The sequence below is a fragment of the Lissotriton helveticus genome, chromosome 1_2 (assembly GCF_964261635.1).
Source record: "Lissotriton helveticus chromosome 1_2, aLisHel1.1, whole genome shotgun sequence".
Taxonomy (NCBI): Eukaryota; Metazoa; Chordata; class Amphibia; order Caudata; family Salamandridae; genus Lissotriton; species Lissotriton helveticus.
In genome coordinates, this window is record NC_136058.1 from 118814144 (window position 1) to 118832497 (window position 18354).

At 44.7% G+C, this 18354-nt stretch overlaps 1 protein-coding gene across 2 annotated transcripts in view; it reads right to left on the reverse strand.

Annotated features, from left to right (window-relative positions):
• Positions 1 to 18354, reverse strand: part of FGGY (FGGY carbohydrate kinase domain containing) — a 2115431-nt gene that overhangs the window by 862915 nt on the left and 1234162 nt on the right. For both annotated transcript variants that reach the window (XM_078669875.1, XM_078669881.1), the window contains one exon: positions 8182 to 8285. In XM_078669875.1, coding sequence (XP_078526001.1) covers positions 8182 to 8285 — 104 coding nt within the window. The remainder of the gene's footprint in view (positions 1 to 8181; positions 8286 to 18354) is intronic.

Sequence of the window (18354 nt, forward strand, 5' to 3'; positions counted from 1 at the left end):
AAAAGATTGTATGCAACACTACAATGTTCTCCTTCGGGAGTACAACTTACATTAGGTAAGAGAGTGATCTCTCCGATGTATTTGTCGAAAGACCGACTCCCGGCCGAATTGTCTTCTCTTTCTGATATTCTTTGGGCTACTGGTCCTAATGATGTGGGTCTTTTGGATATACCGCCATATGTTGTGACGCTGAAAGCAAATGTTCGAATGCCACGTATTCCCCAATATAGGATATCTAGTGATGGTGAAAGAGCGTTGCTAGCGATCATTCATGACCTGATTGAGAAAGATGTGATTGAAGAAACGAGAGGTAATGTATGCAATAGTCTGGTTTTGCCTGTTCTGAAACGTACTGATTCTTCACAACCGCCTTTATATAGGTTCGTGATCGATCTTCGCGAGGTGAATAAGATTGTAGTTCCGCAATTTCCTGTTGTTCCAGATATTACTGCCTTACTGACCATGATTCCAGCTTCAGCCACTTGGTTTTCGGTGATTGATTTGAAGAATGCTTTCTTCAGCATCCCGATTGCCGAGGAGAGTAGAGATATTTTCGGCTTCTCTTTAGGAGGTCGAAGCTTCCGGTTCAAGCGAGCTCCTCAAGGCTATTGTGAGAGTCCATCAATCTATAGTCAGGCTTTGAAAACACAGCTTGATACGATTGTCTTACCTGATGGTGCTGCTCTTGTTCAGTATGTCGACGATTTGTTAGTTGCTGCTGACAATGAAGAGATTTGTAAAGAAGCTACTTTGTCATTGTTGCGTCATTTGTCTGACTTCCATCATAAGGTGTCTCTTTCAAAGCTGCAGTATTGTCGACAAGAAGTGACCTACTTAGGTCATCTCTTATCGAAGGAGGGAAGAAGATTGACCCCAGAACGAATTCAAGCGATTGCGAAAATGAGTGTGCCAACTACTCAGAGAGAAGTGTGTGCTTTCCTGGGTATTACGTCGTATTGTAGACAGTGGATTCCGAATTTTTTGCTTCTTGCAAAACCTTTGATAGCTCTTACTGTTAAGGATACTCCGAATCCTATTCCTTGGACTGACGAATGCCAGAAGAGTTTTTCAGAATTGCGTGATGCGTTGTGTTCGGCTCCTGTGTTGGGTACTCCCGACTACAGTAAGCCTTTCACACTCTATGTCCACGAGAGAGAGGGATGTGCATTGTCAGTTTTGACACAACAGTTCGGCGATAAGCAACGTCGATGTGCGTATTTCTCGTCGACTTTGGATCCGGTAGCTAGAGCGTTGCCGAGTTGTTTGAGAGCCACAGCGGCAGCGGCTGTCTCTATGCGACAGTCTGCTGGCTTGGTGATGAATAATACGTTGATTGTAATGGTTCCACATGCAGTGGATACATTGTTGAATAGGACAAAGACACAGCACTTAACTAGTGCTCGATTGTCAGGTTATGAGTTGACACTCTTAGCGAGTCATGTGCATATAAAGAGATGCAACACGTTGAATCCAGCTACGTTGTTGCCGATTTCAGTGGAGACAGATGTTTCTGAACAGCATGATTGTTTTCTTAGGACAGAGGAGGAAACGAAAGGGAGAATAGACCTTAGGGACACTCCTCTTTCAAAGCGTGATGGTACCTTATGGGTAGATGGTTCGTGCTTCAAGCTTCCGAATGGTGATACGACTGCAGCATATGCTGTTACGACTTTGCATACGATTGTTGAAGCTACACATATCCCACATAACTCAGCTCAAGCAGCAGAGTTGATTGCATTGACAAGAGCATGTGTGTTGTCGAAAGGGAAACGAGTGACTGTGTACACTGATAGCCAGTATGCGTTTGGTGTGGCTCATAGTTTTGGACGATTGTGGAAAGAGCGTGGGTTTCTGACTTCGCATGGAGCTAAGATTCAGCATGGTCAGTTGGTAAATGAACTCCTTGAGTCACTTACTTGGCCGTTGCAAGTTGCGATTGTGAAATGCAGTGCACATAAGAAAGTTACTGATGACGTTGGCCGTGGTAATGCGTTTGCAGGTGAAGTGGCGAAAGAAACGGCAAGAGATGTGATGAGTCGAATGTATGTTGCGGGTCCGGCGAGATGGGTTCCGGATAGAGGAATGTGTGAAAATACGATAGAGAGTGTGAAGTCAATTCAAGCTGAAGCTACAGAGAAAGAATTGAGTGTATGGAGAGAGAGTACGGGTAAATTGGATTCGAATGGTTGTTGGGTTGAGTTGTCAGAGCATCAGCGATGGTTGTTACCCGATGCGTACGTGCTTGCAGTGGTTACGATGGCGCATGGAAGGGCTCATATCAGTACGAAAGGGATTTGTAAGTTGTTGGCTCCAGTATGGCAAAATGCTGGAATTCCTAAGTGTGCAGAAAATGTGGTCAAAAATTGTATGGTTTGTCTGATGTACAATCCTGGCCAGGGAACTCCAACTCCAGCTGGTCATTTTGCACCTCCAACGTATCCGTTCGAGGTTTTGCAGCTAGATTTCATCCACATGGAAAGGTGCAACAATTTGAAGTATGTACTAGTGGTTGTCTGTGCCTTTTCGAGATGGGTAGAAGCATATCCCCTGAAAGATAATACTGCCTTATCCACAGCTAAAGCCCTTGTTAAGGAGTTTTTCCCTAGGTATGGTTTGCCGAGAATGGTCTAGAGTGACAATGGGAGTGAATTTGTGGGTCAAGTGATGAAGAGAGTATGTGATGGTTTAGGAATTCACCAAAAATTTCATGCTGCAAATCACCCCCAATCAGCTGGATTAGTTGAGTGCTATAATGGCACCCTTAAACTAAAGTTGGCCAAGATTCAGGCGAGCTCTGGTCTCCAATGGCCTGATGCTTTGCCATTAGCACTTTTGTCAACAAGGATGACTGTACATTCACGAGTGGGACTTAGTCCTTATGAAATCATTTTTGGTCGCCCGGCAAACATAGGGGGAGTGCCAAGGCCGACCAAATTCAGTGAGATTGAACACCCCGTATTGCTTGACTATCTGTATGATTTGACGGCTAAATTGCGTGTCTTACACCAACAGGTTCATGATACATTGCCTCAGGCTTCTGAAGATTCAGGACACGCCATCGATCCTGGTTCCTGGGTCCTGGTAAAGAACTTTCCGCGGACAAAGAACGATCAGCCCCGCTGGACCGGACCCTATTTGGTGCTACTATCGACGCGATCTGCAGTGCGAGTGCGCGGTAAAAAGAACTGGATCCACGGCGTACATTGTAAGAGTGCCCCTTTGCCTCTGCCGTACGACCAGTGGGTCCAAGATGGTATTCCAGACTCTGAAAGTGAGACCGTGCCTCGTTTTCAGCCTTTTAGCGATGCGCGTTTAATTGGGACAAGTTCTGAGCGTGAAAGCGACGATCTTCTGCAAGAAGCTGTGCCACCGTCAGTTCGATTGGACACTACTGAGCCTGAACTTTTGTTTCGTGATCAGACATTGCCTGGTAAAGGCCGTTATAATTTGCGACCAAGAGTCGTGGGACAAATAAAATGAAATTCTGTCTTTTCTATTTTTGAAATTGTGTTCTCTCCTCCGAGGAACTGTTTTGATTTTTGTTTTTCGAACCGCCATCCGGGTTCAGCTGTAAGGTCGCGGTGTCAAGTCTTTGGAGTGCAAGCTGAAGACGTTAGGTCGACGGTTCTGGTTGGTCTAAGGGCGTTCCCTGGACTGACAGACGCATTCCTTAGCAAGGAACACCCTACCGCCGCGAACAGCACGATTAGAGGATGGAGTTTTTCGAGATGGAGAGACCTGTTGAAAGAATGAGCTTTAAGAGCAAAATGTGTAAAATTATGAGCAGAAAATGTTTCTTAATATTGTGTCTTTTTATGCTATTTAGTTTAATGATGTTTTTATTGGGATATATAATATTCTCTTTTCAAGTGACGTTCGCACCCACTACACAACCCATACCTTCTTCTACTGTTTCTTCGCATTCTTTTCATCCTCTGCCTGAACATGAGTCCGTTAGGAGATTGGAATTCGTTAATAACTCCTTTGTTCAGCTTCTGCACCAACACTAGCTAGTAGTGAACATGACAAACTGTTGGGTGTGTGGCCTTATGCCCCATACTACTGATAAAGGTATTCCTTACCTGGTCCAGCCATTCAGCTACAATGGTTCTGTGTGGGCATACAAAACGATGTTCATCTATGCTCGTGAAGTCTACCCCCTACGTTCTGTGAAAGATAATCCAAAGAATAGTGCTCTAGTTAAGGGAATAGTAGATATGATTAGAGGAATAGATTCCTATGAGACTATCCCGAGAGATGAGACGCTAGCTTATATTGGATGGAACGTTACTGGATATGGAGTTAGTCTGAGTAAGAACCAGCGAGCGAAAAGATCCTCTCCGATTTGGATTGTACCCCATCAGGGTCATTACTGTCTGCAAGGTAATGGCGAGAATCCGAGAGCTCAGTTAGGGAAGAGTGTTTGCACTGAGACGTATGTTTTTGCGTCCCAGACTTCCCCATCGTTCCTAGCAGCTAAGGGTACCTATTTCGTCTGTTACGATAGAGCATACACATGGTTGCCCCCTGATTTCTTGGGCACATGTTTTGTCTCGTTCCTGTTGCCTCCTACGTATACAGCTGCGGCAGATTACCACAAGACGAGAGTTGTTAGAGGTGTCTTCAGTAAGGAAGATACTGCAGAACAAGAATTGGGAGATTTTCTGAAGGGTTTTCTGCCGTTTTGGGGACCTATGGTTAACAGCAGGAACATACGGCAATTGACGAGAGTGGTTGAGTCCACCATAGTTGAAACTGCCGGTGCCCTTAGTAACTTGACTGCTGAGCTCCAGTCGGATCGCCTAATGACTCTTCAGAACAGGGTTGCGTTGGATGTCATACTTGCAGATAGAGGAGGGGTATGTAAATTGATTCAATCGAGCTGCTGCGTTTTTATTCCAGACAACGCTCCGACAGTGTACCAAGCCATTTCCAAGCTACATAAGATCTCCGAGTCTGTGCATGTGGACGAAGGAGATTGGTCGTTGATGGGATGGTTTTGGGGATTGTTATCCACTTGGGGATGGAAGATTCTGATGGTCAGTGGGGTGGTATTAGCTATCCTTTTCCTGTTCTGTCTTTGTGTATAGTGTGCTCCTGCTATATGAAGCCTTTGTGCTACCTCGTGTGCAAGGAGACCTGTACCAAGAGACGTGCTAAGTAATAGGATGATGCTACAGCAACATCTTGATGATCTGATGAGTATAGACCTGGATTCAGATTGACGTGAGTTTAGGTCATTGCCTATGTAAGGGCAAAAGGAGGGTCTGAGGTTCCGTGAATTCTGACCCTGGGTCGTAATGGTCGTGGTTCTGCTACGATTTTGGCAACAGCGAACCGTAAACAGTGAGCTCAGCAAGCATGAGTGTTTCCGTCATGTTACATTGATGGATTCACTGTGTATTTGACGATTTCGTTCTGAAACCCTTGGGTTCTATTTTGTGCATGGCAGCCATTTTGTGGTTGCCCTCACATAGGCCTATGACTGTGGCTGAACAAGTCTCTGGGACACGTACACCTTGGCTTGAGTTTGTGCTGACTCCTGTTTGACCTGAAGTGAGCTGACCCTGCTGCCTGAAGCTGACCTTGCCAAACCAGTTCTTGCCCTTTAGCTGGTCAAGATAAAGATCAAAGAGCAGGACATTGCTGAGTTTATGGTACACGCACACACCCTTCTATCTTGCTTCTCATCTGTTTCTGTTCCTTCTTTTATGGCCTATTTACGATTTGGGTTGAGGTCTTTTATTATGGGTTTGTCTCCAACTTGTCCAAAAGAAGAATGTTTATTATGGGTTTGTTTGATGATTAATTTTGGGCTGGATAAACTGAAAAATGGGCTTGTCATCATGCTCCTGCTTTTGTCGTGGAAACATGTGAGTGGTCAAACTGTAAATAAGGAATGTTTGCCTGAAGCACAATTTTTTGTATAAAAAGAGATGGCTTGCTTTGTAAAGTTGAGCAGTCTCCTGAGAACATACACCGTGTTGTACTTCTAGGATCTCTGTTACTGGCTGCAGCTAATAAATTTGATCTTTGACGTCACCAAGAAGTACCCCGTGTCTCTGTATTCTAAGACAGGTGGACCCGGAGACTTTGGGCATTTCCCCTGGCGTAGCTGGGTTCTAAAAACCCGGTTCTTCACATGGTTATCCAATTGAAGTGCAGTAGTAATGTGGCTTAAGGACACGAATAGATAAATGGCAATACCCATACACGATACTGCCCATTACCCCCCGATTACACCAGGATCCCAAACAAAGGACGTTCGCTAACAAGAGCACTGAACAAGCAAAGTCAAGGCAAACGTACAGAGAAGGGAACGTTGCATGATATGATGAAAACAAATGGGGTCAAAGTAGCATATGATATCCAGGTGCAGCATGAATAAACTGGTCATTCAATGTACGCCAGCTCCAGAAGGCATTACAGCGCTGAATAATTAATAGGTTAGGTGAATATTCAAGGTAGAACGTAACCTGCACTGTAATAGAAAAGAACAACAGCATAACAATATAGAAGGAGGATAACATCATACTCTATAGGGGCAAATCGCAACCCTCGAATTTGACTGGCGGAGGATAAATGTCAATGTGTGGCGAGTATGTAAAAGAGAAGAATTGAGGAAAGGAACACAAAGTCAATAGAAAGGAGCCTAGGTGCTCACACTGCACATCTATGTACAGAGGAGTCTAGTATATTTTGCAGTTTTTGTGTGGCTGGATGAGAGGTACCAGAGAGGAGTAGGGATTCAGATCAGGAAAGAGCAATTGGCGAAAGTGTATTCAGAGGTGCTTGGACCTGTTTTTGGGCATGATCATGCAAACGTATTTTCGGTGCCAAGAGCCATGGAAAGGCATGAAAGGGGCTAAAGATGAGAACTCCATTAGAAAAAGAGGAGCTTAGGAGAAAGAAAGGGGGAGAGGAAATATATAAGTAGGGTGAAATGAACATGGGGGATATGGAGGAATCCGCCGTAATGTATCAAGAAGGGGTAACAGGCTGGGATAAGAGGTATAGAGAAAAAGGGTGGATCGGAAATTAGGGTAATGGGGGATCCCTTTCCTAATAAAAAAAGCAAACAGAAAGCATTTAATAATTTTTCGTTTGAGTAAAGGGAAGGCAACAAAAATATCAACTCGTACAAATTCTTAGAAAAAGCTGAAAAGAATTGCCTTCCAAAAAATCGAAATAACCACAAATATTCAATGCATGTGGGGGGGGGGTCAGTGTTGTATAGTTTCAAAATGAGCTGAACCAATAACCTCGGATCTTAGGACCAGCAAGGTCCTGCCTTAAAAGAGTCACTGACAAAAGTTTCCATTCTTGCAACAGAAGAAAAAAACTTGAATAGGCAGAAAATGAGCTTCCCTTTGATTTCATCGGGCAAAGCCAACATTAAAAGTAGTAGTTGCACAGGAGGAGCGGTAAATTCAGTCATGTTCACAACATTTTAGCAGACAGAACCTATTGGCACAATGCCCCTCCTGCCGAGCCCACTTTCCACGTTCAGCGCCCCCTCCCCGGCCGGATTACATTTAGCAGAGAAATGTCTTTAAGGAAACGTGGCATAAATGGGTACTTATGGGAATTAAAGGCTTTCAGACTTGTACATTTAAAAAGAGTTATACATTTCAAGGCAGGCACTAAATTGTAATTGCAATCTTGGAAAAAGCTTTTTCATCAATTCACTGAGAAAAATTAACAAAGTGAAAATTGCTTGTAAGCCTTTTTGAGAAGTAAAGAGATGTATCATAATTCTATTGATCATTACAGCTATCATATGAAGATAGATGTATATTGATTTAGTAAAAGCTCCTGAAAGGAGATACCGGTTCTCCAAAGAACTTACTCACTGGCGCATTAGTGAAGGGCCTGGCTTGGACAGATACAGGCCTTTGCTGAAGTCTCAGGTGTCAGGAGCACTGCACTCCGAAACCACGGCAACATCACATTACACGGTGCCTCTATACTTAATTTAATTCTATCCTGGCTCTAGAGTTTGTTATGGTTCTGCCTTAAAGGAAAATAACATTATTTCAATTGACAGAGAAGAAAAACTACATATAAATAAGTGGCAGACAACAGTGACGCTTAAAAACGGATCACAGGGTGCAAATAGTTCAAATTTGCATGACATGTTAATACAGAGGACATATTTCAACAGTAGTTCTCTTTACTTACTGCCATGTGACACGAAGAAGTCCCACTAATCAGAGCCATCCGAGATGTTATTGGGCGATTTTCACAGGGCAGACTGTGTCCTTTAACATCAGCACCAATCACACCTGCTCAGAAGAGATAACCCAAACATTATTAGGACATTTTCAATCCTAGATTAAAACACGTGTGCATCATTTTTTAATTCATAAGGTTTATGCAAGATTAAGCATCCAGCTACCGTACAATCAGGCACTGGTAATAATAAAAGCAAGCATTTGCAATGCAACAGGTCTCGCATTAGAGTTAGAGAATTGGGCATTGTTTATATTTAGCTGGATATGTTTACTGGTTTGTGTACTGTGTATGTTAGGGAATGGCAGGTTTGTATGTATCTGTGGAGTAAGTATGTGTTTTATAGCGTTCCCATGCCATGTTTACATTGCCAGTGAGGCTAACAGTAGACATATACACAGAGGCAAACATACAGAGAGACAGACATATGCACCGATACACACATAGGGACAAACACACAAACGTACACAGAGAGACAGACACACACGCACATAGAAACATACACACAGAGACGCACAGACAGTCACGCACACATAGAGACTGACACACGTATAGAGACGGATATACAGACAGAGACACACATAGAAACAAAGATGCACACACAGAGAAGAGACGTACTTACAGAGACAAATGCACATATTGAGACGCACACACAGAAAAATACACGCAGATAGAGACAAGCACACCGAGACAGGTGTGCACCGAGAGACAGAAACACGCACATAGAGATGCACACACAGACACAGATACAGAAACGCGCACACAGCAAAAAACACACGCAGACAGAGATATGCGCACAAGGCAGAGACATGCACACACAGAGACAGAGGCATATACATAAAGAGAGACGCACACACAGAGACAGACACGCACACATAGAGACTGAGACACACACACACAGACTGAGACACACAGAGATACACAGACACACAGACATATAGTTTGGTAGCTAAATGGGCTAAGGCATCCGATACAGGGGGCTTGTGCTTAACCTTACATTTACAGTTGTTTTTAACTGTATCCCTACCCCTTACTGACCTTTTCCCCACAGGTGCAGATATGTTGCCCCTCTGTGTTTAAATACAGTACAAGGCAATAAAAGATAGTTATCTTGTAGGAGGCCTGGAATGTCTAGAGATAGTGTGAAATATGTGGCTGTTTGCAAAGGATGCGTAAAAGTTTTAGGTAAACATGAAAGGGATATGCAAAAGTAAATTGTATTGCGTGTAAGTTTTTAAATAAAGCGGGAACTTGACCCAAAGGCCGAGCACCAGCTACATTACACAAGGTCACATGCATTGTTTGACCTGGGGAGATTAAGCGATTTGCCCAGAATCACAGTAGGTTTAAGCCGAGACAGGACCTGATTTCCTAGTTAAAAGTTGGCAGCTCTGGCCGTAATGCAACATCCTGGTAGAGGGTGGGAGGCAGAAGCCACATGAAAGCTCGGCTCGTTATTGGCTCGAGGTTCCAACAGGACATCGAGCTGAGGCTGAGCCAGAGCCAGTCTTCAGGCTCGAGCTTTCAGTGGCTCGCTCACCTCTAGTAATGTGCAAATTACCTACAAAAAGTCGGCATCCCTGCAGAAATTAAAAAAAATGTACCTTTTTAAAGGCGGAGCAACTTTAGGGAAAGGACTTCTACCGATAATGCCTCCTCACGAAGAGAAAGAAAAACAGCTTCCTGGAACCCACACTGTTTTTAAAGGGCGCAGTTGGCCATTGAGACAGAATTACTTCCCCTAGGTTTCATGCCCTATTTATTTTCGGTTATAAAGCGCGTTGGGTCAGTAGAGGTCTCCTGAACATGCCTACCTTGTGTTTTTGTAGGGTGAATGAAAAGAGCACGCCTGCCACATATACTTATGTATCATTTTCAATGGATTGTACAGTGTACTGGGAAGTCGGTTTTATGCACCACCTGCCATTTATACAGAATATAAATGTATCTATAAGCAATATAGAAGTTCTGCCAGAGGTCACCAGCTCCACCGGTTTGAAGCCATCCAAAACTGGCTATGCCAGCCTCTGATGTGTCATGATGCCAATAGTGGCTGTTTGTTTCGGAGGAGTCCTACCTACATTGACAAAACGTGGCATCCAATGGCCGTCTATTTTCACTGCAAACACATGATAACAAAGGCCCTGGCCGCAGGTTATAGAGCCGGCTTGTACACAACATACAAATCCCGAGCAGATTCAATGCACTGCAGGAAAAACATATGACAGGGAGGTGCATGGGGTGTGGAAGGGGGTGTGAGGGGGAAAAGAAAGCGGGAAACAAACTGGTTATGTGGGAAGCTGAATCAGAAGTCCATGTCAGTTGGGTATATGTAGGGCACTAGTGAAAACCTACAGCAGGAGGGTGGTGGTCACACGACAATAGGAACCCTCTCTTGGATCTTAATGCAATACAAATAATTATCTGACTCAAAGGAACCCCTTTTATCGACCTGGGATGGATGGAAGTTTGATTAGCCCTGTCCAGACTTGGAACTGTGCTACCTCGAAAATTAGTAGACCGGCATAAATCTCCCTTGGTGGGATATTTTTCCACCCACCTGTTGAGTAGGAGACTGGTGTGCACTGCGGCAACCTTTTTGTTTAAAAGAGAAGTTGGTCTCTTTGAGCCTTCAAGGCAGGGGTTTAAAAAAAAAGTTTGCAACTGGAAAATAAAAACGGTTTTCCAGCATGAAAAGGAATTCACGGCACAGCCCATTAAGTATGAAGTTATTTTTTTTTAAATAAATGGACCATTTTCCCAATCACCGTTCAGCCACAATGTGTTTAAAAGTAGGGATTCAGAATGGTACAAGTTAAACAATAAAATGAAAAAAAAACTGGTCTTCCGACGAATTCGCAATGTCACCACCAGGCTACGAGCTCTGGACAGAAGTCCGAAGACAGACGTCCATTAACTTTTTTTCATCTGTCTAGTCAGACAAATTCCGGCTACATAGTATGATATGAGAGGAGGGGGGAGAGTCATGGGTGCTGCATGCTGCAGAGTACCAGGGCAGTCAGGATGCAGCAGCCCTGCGCGGTGGATAGCATCTCCAGAAATCACGGAAACAGTTGTAAAGACCGGTAAATAAGCCAGCCCTACCAAAAGAAGAAGTATATATACATATACACACACACACATACAGAAAGGCACCTTCCCCAACCCATTGTTGTATTTAATACACAGCCCCCCCACACACAAAAAAAAGTTTGTCAATTCTGCATACACTCTACAAGGGAGACTCGCCCTTTCACGCTTCTTAGTTCTGTAAATAAAGTATCACTTATTTGGGTAAAAGTAACAGCTGACATTTACAGCGTTTTGGAAACGCCTGAAGTGAGGTATTATAAACAGTGTAGAGAAAACCAAGATATGTGTAAAGAAGGCAATTATGTGCCTGCTATTGAAAGCGCAAACTATTTCCTTGGGAGCAAGGGTCTGTTCGGTTCAAGGAAGAAATGCCACTCGGAACACCAAGAACCCAGCCCCCGCCGTCATTTGTCGGCCTGATGCATCCTGAGAGCTGTAGTCATCCACCTAAACAAAGGCTTGGCCTGAGGTAGCAGATGACGGTTGCTCGGTTATAGGAAGAGGGATCCAGTAACAATTAGTGAAACTGGTACTCCAAAGAATTGCCTCTGGGTATCTTAAACTACACCCTAAGTGTGCATAATGTCGTGCATTTAAATCAAAATTTATTTCAGCAACAATCCCCCCCCCCACCTTGAGCCGAATGTATTTTGTTTGTAGGAAGCCCCCTGAAACCCCGGAGATCTTCCCATCCCTACAAAAATGCACTTCTGGAGGTAAGCGGTATTAAAACATACGAGCAGAGCGTACAAAACAAACAGGTATCTGAAAGCTTCATTTATCCTGCTTCACCTGGAGGCTGGCGCCTTGAGGCATCTCAATGCATGGGAGGGGGGCGAGGCAAATGAGCACTGCACGGTGTCTGAAGGTACTTTCTTTAATGGTTGCTTATTACTCTATGCAGCACACATACGCCCGCGCTATATAAAACTCAGGAATGCATTGAGAAGTGTATTTCTATCTAGTTGCACAGCAGTAAAGTGCGGCACATTAACGCACAGAAGGGATGATCATATTCTAAAAAATGCGACTGCACTAGGCTCGCGCCGAATGCAGCAGGGATTTAAATCCAGGCAAGGCGAACTCTGCCTTTCATCCTTTCAGAGTCGGTGAGCTGGAAAACTGCGGCCCTGAGCACTCCCTGCAGGTTTGTGTGCAATCTACACGTCTCCAGCATTACCTCGTTCCTAATTTAATGAAAAGTCCCTTTTGGGTTACGGAAACAGATGACCATTCATTCGGCACAGTGCTTATTGGCTTCGCCGTGAAATGGACCCCCCTCCCCAAAAAAAAGAAGCTCGCGAGGGGTGCGCGCGCGCCACTGCGAGCATATATCTCCAATTATCGCGGTCGTGTCTGGCCACAATAATTGAAGACAAATGGGCTGTGGTGCGCGTAACAGACACCAATAGGCCGTAGGCGGAGCTACACGGCTGTCTATGGCCTATTGCGTGTTCTGTTAAAAAACAGCACGCACGCAAAGCCCAATCAAAATGGACCTAGGAAATAACACGCACGAGCTGTGTGGAATTTCCAGGTCCATTTTTGAAACCCTACCAAAAGGGCTTTTCGCTACGCTTCGCTTGCGAGCCCTAACAAGCATTCGCAGTTCCAGTTGATGTGATTTTCAACTTTTAGCTGCTGAAGCATTTCCACTCTCAGAGTTAAGATTTTTTTTGACTGATATTTCAGGCACTTCGCGCATAAGCCTTCATAACGTTTTCCATTAAAGGTATCCAAATTTGCGTAATTTTTACCTACATGTTATGGATCTAAAGGTACACTAGATATGTGGCTAACCGAGGAAGGAATAAAAAAATTGCAAAAATATAACAATATGTTGGTTTATTGGGGGAAAAAATAGGAAAAAGTGCTGTGGAAAGAAGTGCCTATTTTTTCTAAAATTGGCATCAACAAAAGGTTTGCTATGCTAAGGTCATCAACTCCAGTAACAGGCAGAGTTGACAAAAAAATATCTTTACCCCAGTGTTTGTATTTTTAAGCCTGGGGTTAAAAAAGACCTTTTGATTTTACTAAAATGATATATATAATATACTTACTTTCAAGCCAGCCGCCTTCATCTATTGGTCTTCTACAGTGTCATTCACATTTTTCTTTTAACACCTATATCATCACAAAAGGGGCAAAAGGTCAGCCCACTTTAGCCATGCTGCCTTTTCACAGGGAGCACACCCATACAAAAGAGTAGTTATCTTAAGTGCCAGGGACCATTATGGCGATATGTGCTTTTTTGAGACCCAAAATATATTTGAACTTTTAGCCACATTTTAATTCACAGGGGCCCAGAATCTTTCCCAACAATGAAGTTTTGCAATAACAAACTAAACAAGCATTGACAAAGCCAAAGGTCCGGCAGCCAACACCAGACCTACTGAGTTTACCAATGTTTATTCTGAATTTTAGGTGATATTTCCTATTTTTAGTGGTTTCTACCTCCTTGCAGTTCATGGTGGAAACAGGTGAAACCTGTGGGTGAATCCGTAAAGCTGCACATTTCTGAAAAGAAGACAACATTTGGAATTTAGCAAGTGGTAATCTGTGTTGATCGCTCATGGTTTTCCCGAAGACACTAAGGGTCTGATTATGATCTATGTAGATGGGATACTCTGTCACAAACATAACGGATATCCTGTCTGCCGTATTACAAGTTCCATGGGATATAATGGAATTGTAATACGGTGGATGGGATATCATTCACGTTTGGGATGGAGTATCCTAACCGTCAAGATCGTAATCAGGCCCTTATTGTTGAAATCAAAAATAATGTAAATTATATAGAAAAACAACAAAAAAAGGTACGATGTTTTCAGTAATTGTTTGAAGGATGGGCAATTTACAAAAGTAATACTGTTACGTCCATCAGATGTTATGTTATGTTAAAATTCTTTATAGAGCGCACTTCCAGGCGGTTTTATGGCACTAGGAGCGGGAGGATGGCGGCAAAGAATTACAGGAGCTTAATTCATAGGCTTGTGAAAACAGGAGAGTTTTAAGTAGAGTTCTGAATTGGGGGTAACAAGTTACAGATCTCAGCTCGGTTGGGAGGGAATTCCAAAAAGGGGGGCCAGAAAAGAAAATCTGAGACCGCCATGTTTTTTGCGTTTGAAGGTGGGGATAGTAAGCAAGTTGAGGTGGGAGGAGCGAGGTTCGCGTGAGCGAACATAGCGGTGGATCCTGGAGGAGATAAAGACAGGGCCCTGACCAGCGAAGGCTTTGAAGATGGTGCAGCCCAATTTAAATACACAGCGTTTAGCTATAGGGGCCAATGAAGGCTCTTCATCAGGGGACTAACATATTGATGCTTGGATTGACGGAAATTGAGCCTAGCTGCTTGGTTTTGTACGAGCTGTAGGCGATGAAGCTGGTATGCCAACATAGAGTGAATTCGCATAATCAATGCGAGAGGTGACCAGGGCCAAAGAGTGAGGGCCTCAGTGGTCAAAAACCTGCAGATCTTCCGAATTCTGCGAAGGTGGAAGACACAGGAGGATACTACTGCATTGATCTGTGGCTTCAGGGACAAGTCACTGCAGATAATGACCCCGAGACTTTTTACAGTCTCCACTGGGCGGGGGAACTGCCCAGTGATGAAGGCCAAAAGCTGGAGTTCTAGGGGTTGGTGGCGCCTCCAGTCAGTAAGAGCTCTGTTTTGTTGGGATTAAGTTTTAATTGGTTGGTATACATCCATTCACTGATGGAGGTCATAGTGGATTGAAAATTGGTGACTGATGTGTTGGAAGAGTCAATGTTGAATACTAACTGGAGATCGTCGGCATAGTTGAAGGTTATGGCTGGGCTGTTGCGTAAAGACACAATATAAAGATTGAACAGGAGGGGCGATAAAGAAGAGCCCTGGGGGACCCCGCAGGTCAGTCTTGTTTTTTTGGCCGAGAAATTGGCCAAATGGACTGCCTGGAAGCGCTTCTGTAGAAAGGAGGAGATCCATTTGAGGGCCAGACCCTGGATGCCAACATTAATGACATGGTCGATCAGATGCTTCTGAGTGCAGAGATATAGTGTTTGTTGGTTATCAAAAACACGAGGCAACAACTGACTTGCGCTTATTAGAACAATTCATTGTGCAGCAACCATGTGTCAAAGAGTATGGAAGATCTAATGAATTAAAAATGAGTATGAAGGAAAATTATGGATTTTTAAAATGTGCCAAAAATAGCAAGTTTAGAAAGTTAGTATTTTGTACAACTTTGCGCTTTGAGTTGCTCATACAATCATCTTATTCAGAGGTCAATGTGTGTTCTTTCGTGCATGCAGGCTTACATTTGGAGGCCAAAAATCAAGAGAAATTCAGTTTATAGCAACAAATGTCCTACTATGCTTTGTTCCCATATCCCTCCTAATAAAAATAGTACCCCACATGTGTGGCTGGGCCTATCACATGCAACATGTGAGGCCCTGAAATTCAACATGGAGACATTAAGGGCCATATGTAGGTAGCTTAACACCGGTCGGTAATGGCCGAAAATCTGTAAATTTGCCGTTACCGACCGGTATTTAAGTATTTGAGATGTAGGAGGCCAAATCTAAAGATTCGGTGAATATGAATCAATAAATACTGATTCTACATTACCGAATACTAAAATACCGAATCGCTAGTTACCAAATCCTTATTTACCCAATCGTTGAATAAGAAACGGGAAAATTAAGAATAGAGATGTAGGTAACTTCTAAAATACCGAATATCATGAAATTCGGTATTTAAGAGTCAGTAATTACCATGGATTAAAAGCAGGTGGTAACCAGGTGCAGGCCACAAAACAGGCCCCAAAATGCAACACTGTGATCATAATGGCGGCCTTCAACGTGATAGCAAGGCGGCTATGGCTACAGGCAGCAGGAGAGAGGCACTAGAGACGGGAGGAGCAAACCTACAGACAGCGGATCACACTCTTCCAACCTACGGAGGCAGAGATCCATGAAAAGTACAGGCTACACCCCCACACCATTCTGGACTTGATAAGGGACCTATACCCACTCCTGGAGCGCCCATCACCAAGGGTGCACGCCATACCACAACATGTGCAGGTGCTCTGTAGCCTACACCTGCTTGCATCTGGTAGTTATCAGCTGCGATAGGTGGGGTGTCCCAGAGCTGCCTGTCTCGTTTCTTCAGGAAGTTCCCGGAGGCCATGATGCAGAGAATGCATCATTACATCATCTTCCCTGACACACATGCGGAACTGATGAAGACCAAGACTGACTTTTACCAAATGGCACAGTTCCCACATGTGATCAGCTGCATTGATGGCACACACATCCCAATCTGCCCACCTGCAGCCACTGAGTATATCTACAGTAACAGAAAGTACACACTCTATAAATGTGCAGGTAGTCTGTGATGCTGCCAACATAATCACAGACATCGTGGCATAAATTCCCAGGAAGCACCCACGACTCCTACATCTTCCAGAACAGTGGGATCTACACACGCCTGACAGCGGGGGAATTCGGAAAAGGATACCTGTTAGGTAAAACACTGTGATACACCCTGATAGATAATGCAGATGTAGGTGTTGCTGTGCATGTGATTAATGGCTTTCTCTTTTCCACATAGGCGATAGTGCATATGCCGTCCGCTCGTTCATCCTGACACCCTACCTGAACCCATCAACCCCAAGTGAGAGACGGTACAAAGTGGCACACAAATCTACTCGCAATGTTGTGGAGCGCACTTTTGGGCTGTTAAAAAGCAGGTCCCGCTGCCTCCACAAAAGCGGAGGCGCACTTTAGTACTCACCCCTCATCTGCTGTAAAATCATTGCTACTTGTGCAATGCTGCACAACCTTGCCACTAAGAAAGGAACAGCAGTAGAATTAACACATATTGAGGATGACGATGAGGAATTTCCACAGCCTGAGCCCAACACAGCAGGAGTGCCGCCAGCAACAAATGGGAGACAGAGATGGGCAGAGATCACTCGCAACTATTTCTAAGTAAGTAAGGAGACACAGCCAGTTGTAGTATTATACACAACATAGTTTAATTATTTGGCACTACACCAGTACACAAAGGCCCAAATGTGCCAGTCCAATTGTAGGCATCCATTAAGGAATTCCTGGGTTGTCTTCACCCATTTCAGGTCACAGAGTGTGGGCATCCTCAGTGTTTGCGGGCACGGCTACCGGTGCTAGATGCCAATGGCTGGCTGTCCTCACCGGCTGTGTGGGCAGTGCCAGCCCCATGGAGCCTGCTGCTCCTCCGGGTGTCAGTAATAGGGGGGGTTATGCTGCTCCTACTGGTGCTCTCCTCGCTCTCCCCCACACCCAGAGCAACAGTATTTGCAGACTGAGCAATCAGCAGCACCTCCACTGCACTTGTCACCCTCACAAGGCCCCTGGAGACTTCACTGCTGCTGTGTGCCAGTCCCTCCTGCATGTTAACGCAGCACCTGCACAGCAGGGAAGTGGCAGTGGCTAGGCGGTTGACTGCCCTTGTGTGCTGTTCTGACCTCTGCCTCTCCTTCTGCTTTGTTGCCCTGCCCTCGTCCAGCTTGCTGCACAAGAGCAGCACAGACTGGGACATGTCCCGCATGTCCGCAGCCATCTCCCTCATTCCCTCCGCCATTGAGCTGATGCCCTTATTTATGCTTTCAATATTTACATTTAGGTGCCTCATCTGTCGTTGGACAGACTGGATGGCCTTCCCCTGCATGCACTGCACTTTGACCATACTGGCCTCCAGTCCGCAGAAGACACCAGGACCCTCACCATGTTGATATTGACTGCTGTTTCTGGCCATGCGGCGTCTGGCACCTGTGTGGGCCCCCTCGGCGGTGGACTGCTGATTGGCATTGCTGTCTTCAACTGCCACAGTTGAACTATCACCCCCCACAGTGTCTCCTGCAGAAGTCTCCATTTCCATGAGTGTGGCTACAACATGCCTATTGGTTTTTGGAACTGCAGGTGTTGTTGCAGCCGGTGACGCAACCAGTTCAGGTGAGGACAGGAGTAGTGGTGAGCCAACCCGCTCTGGGGAGGCCTGCCGCTGTG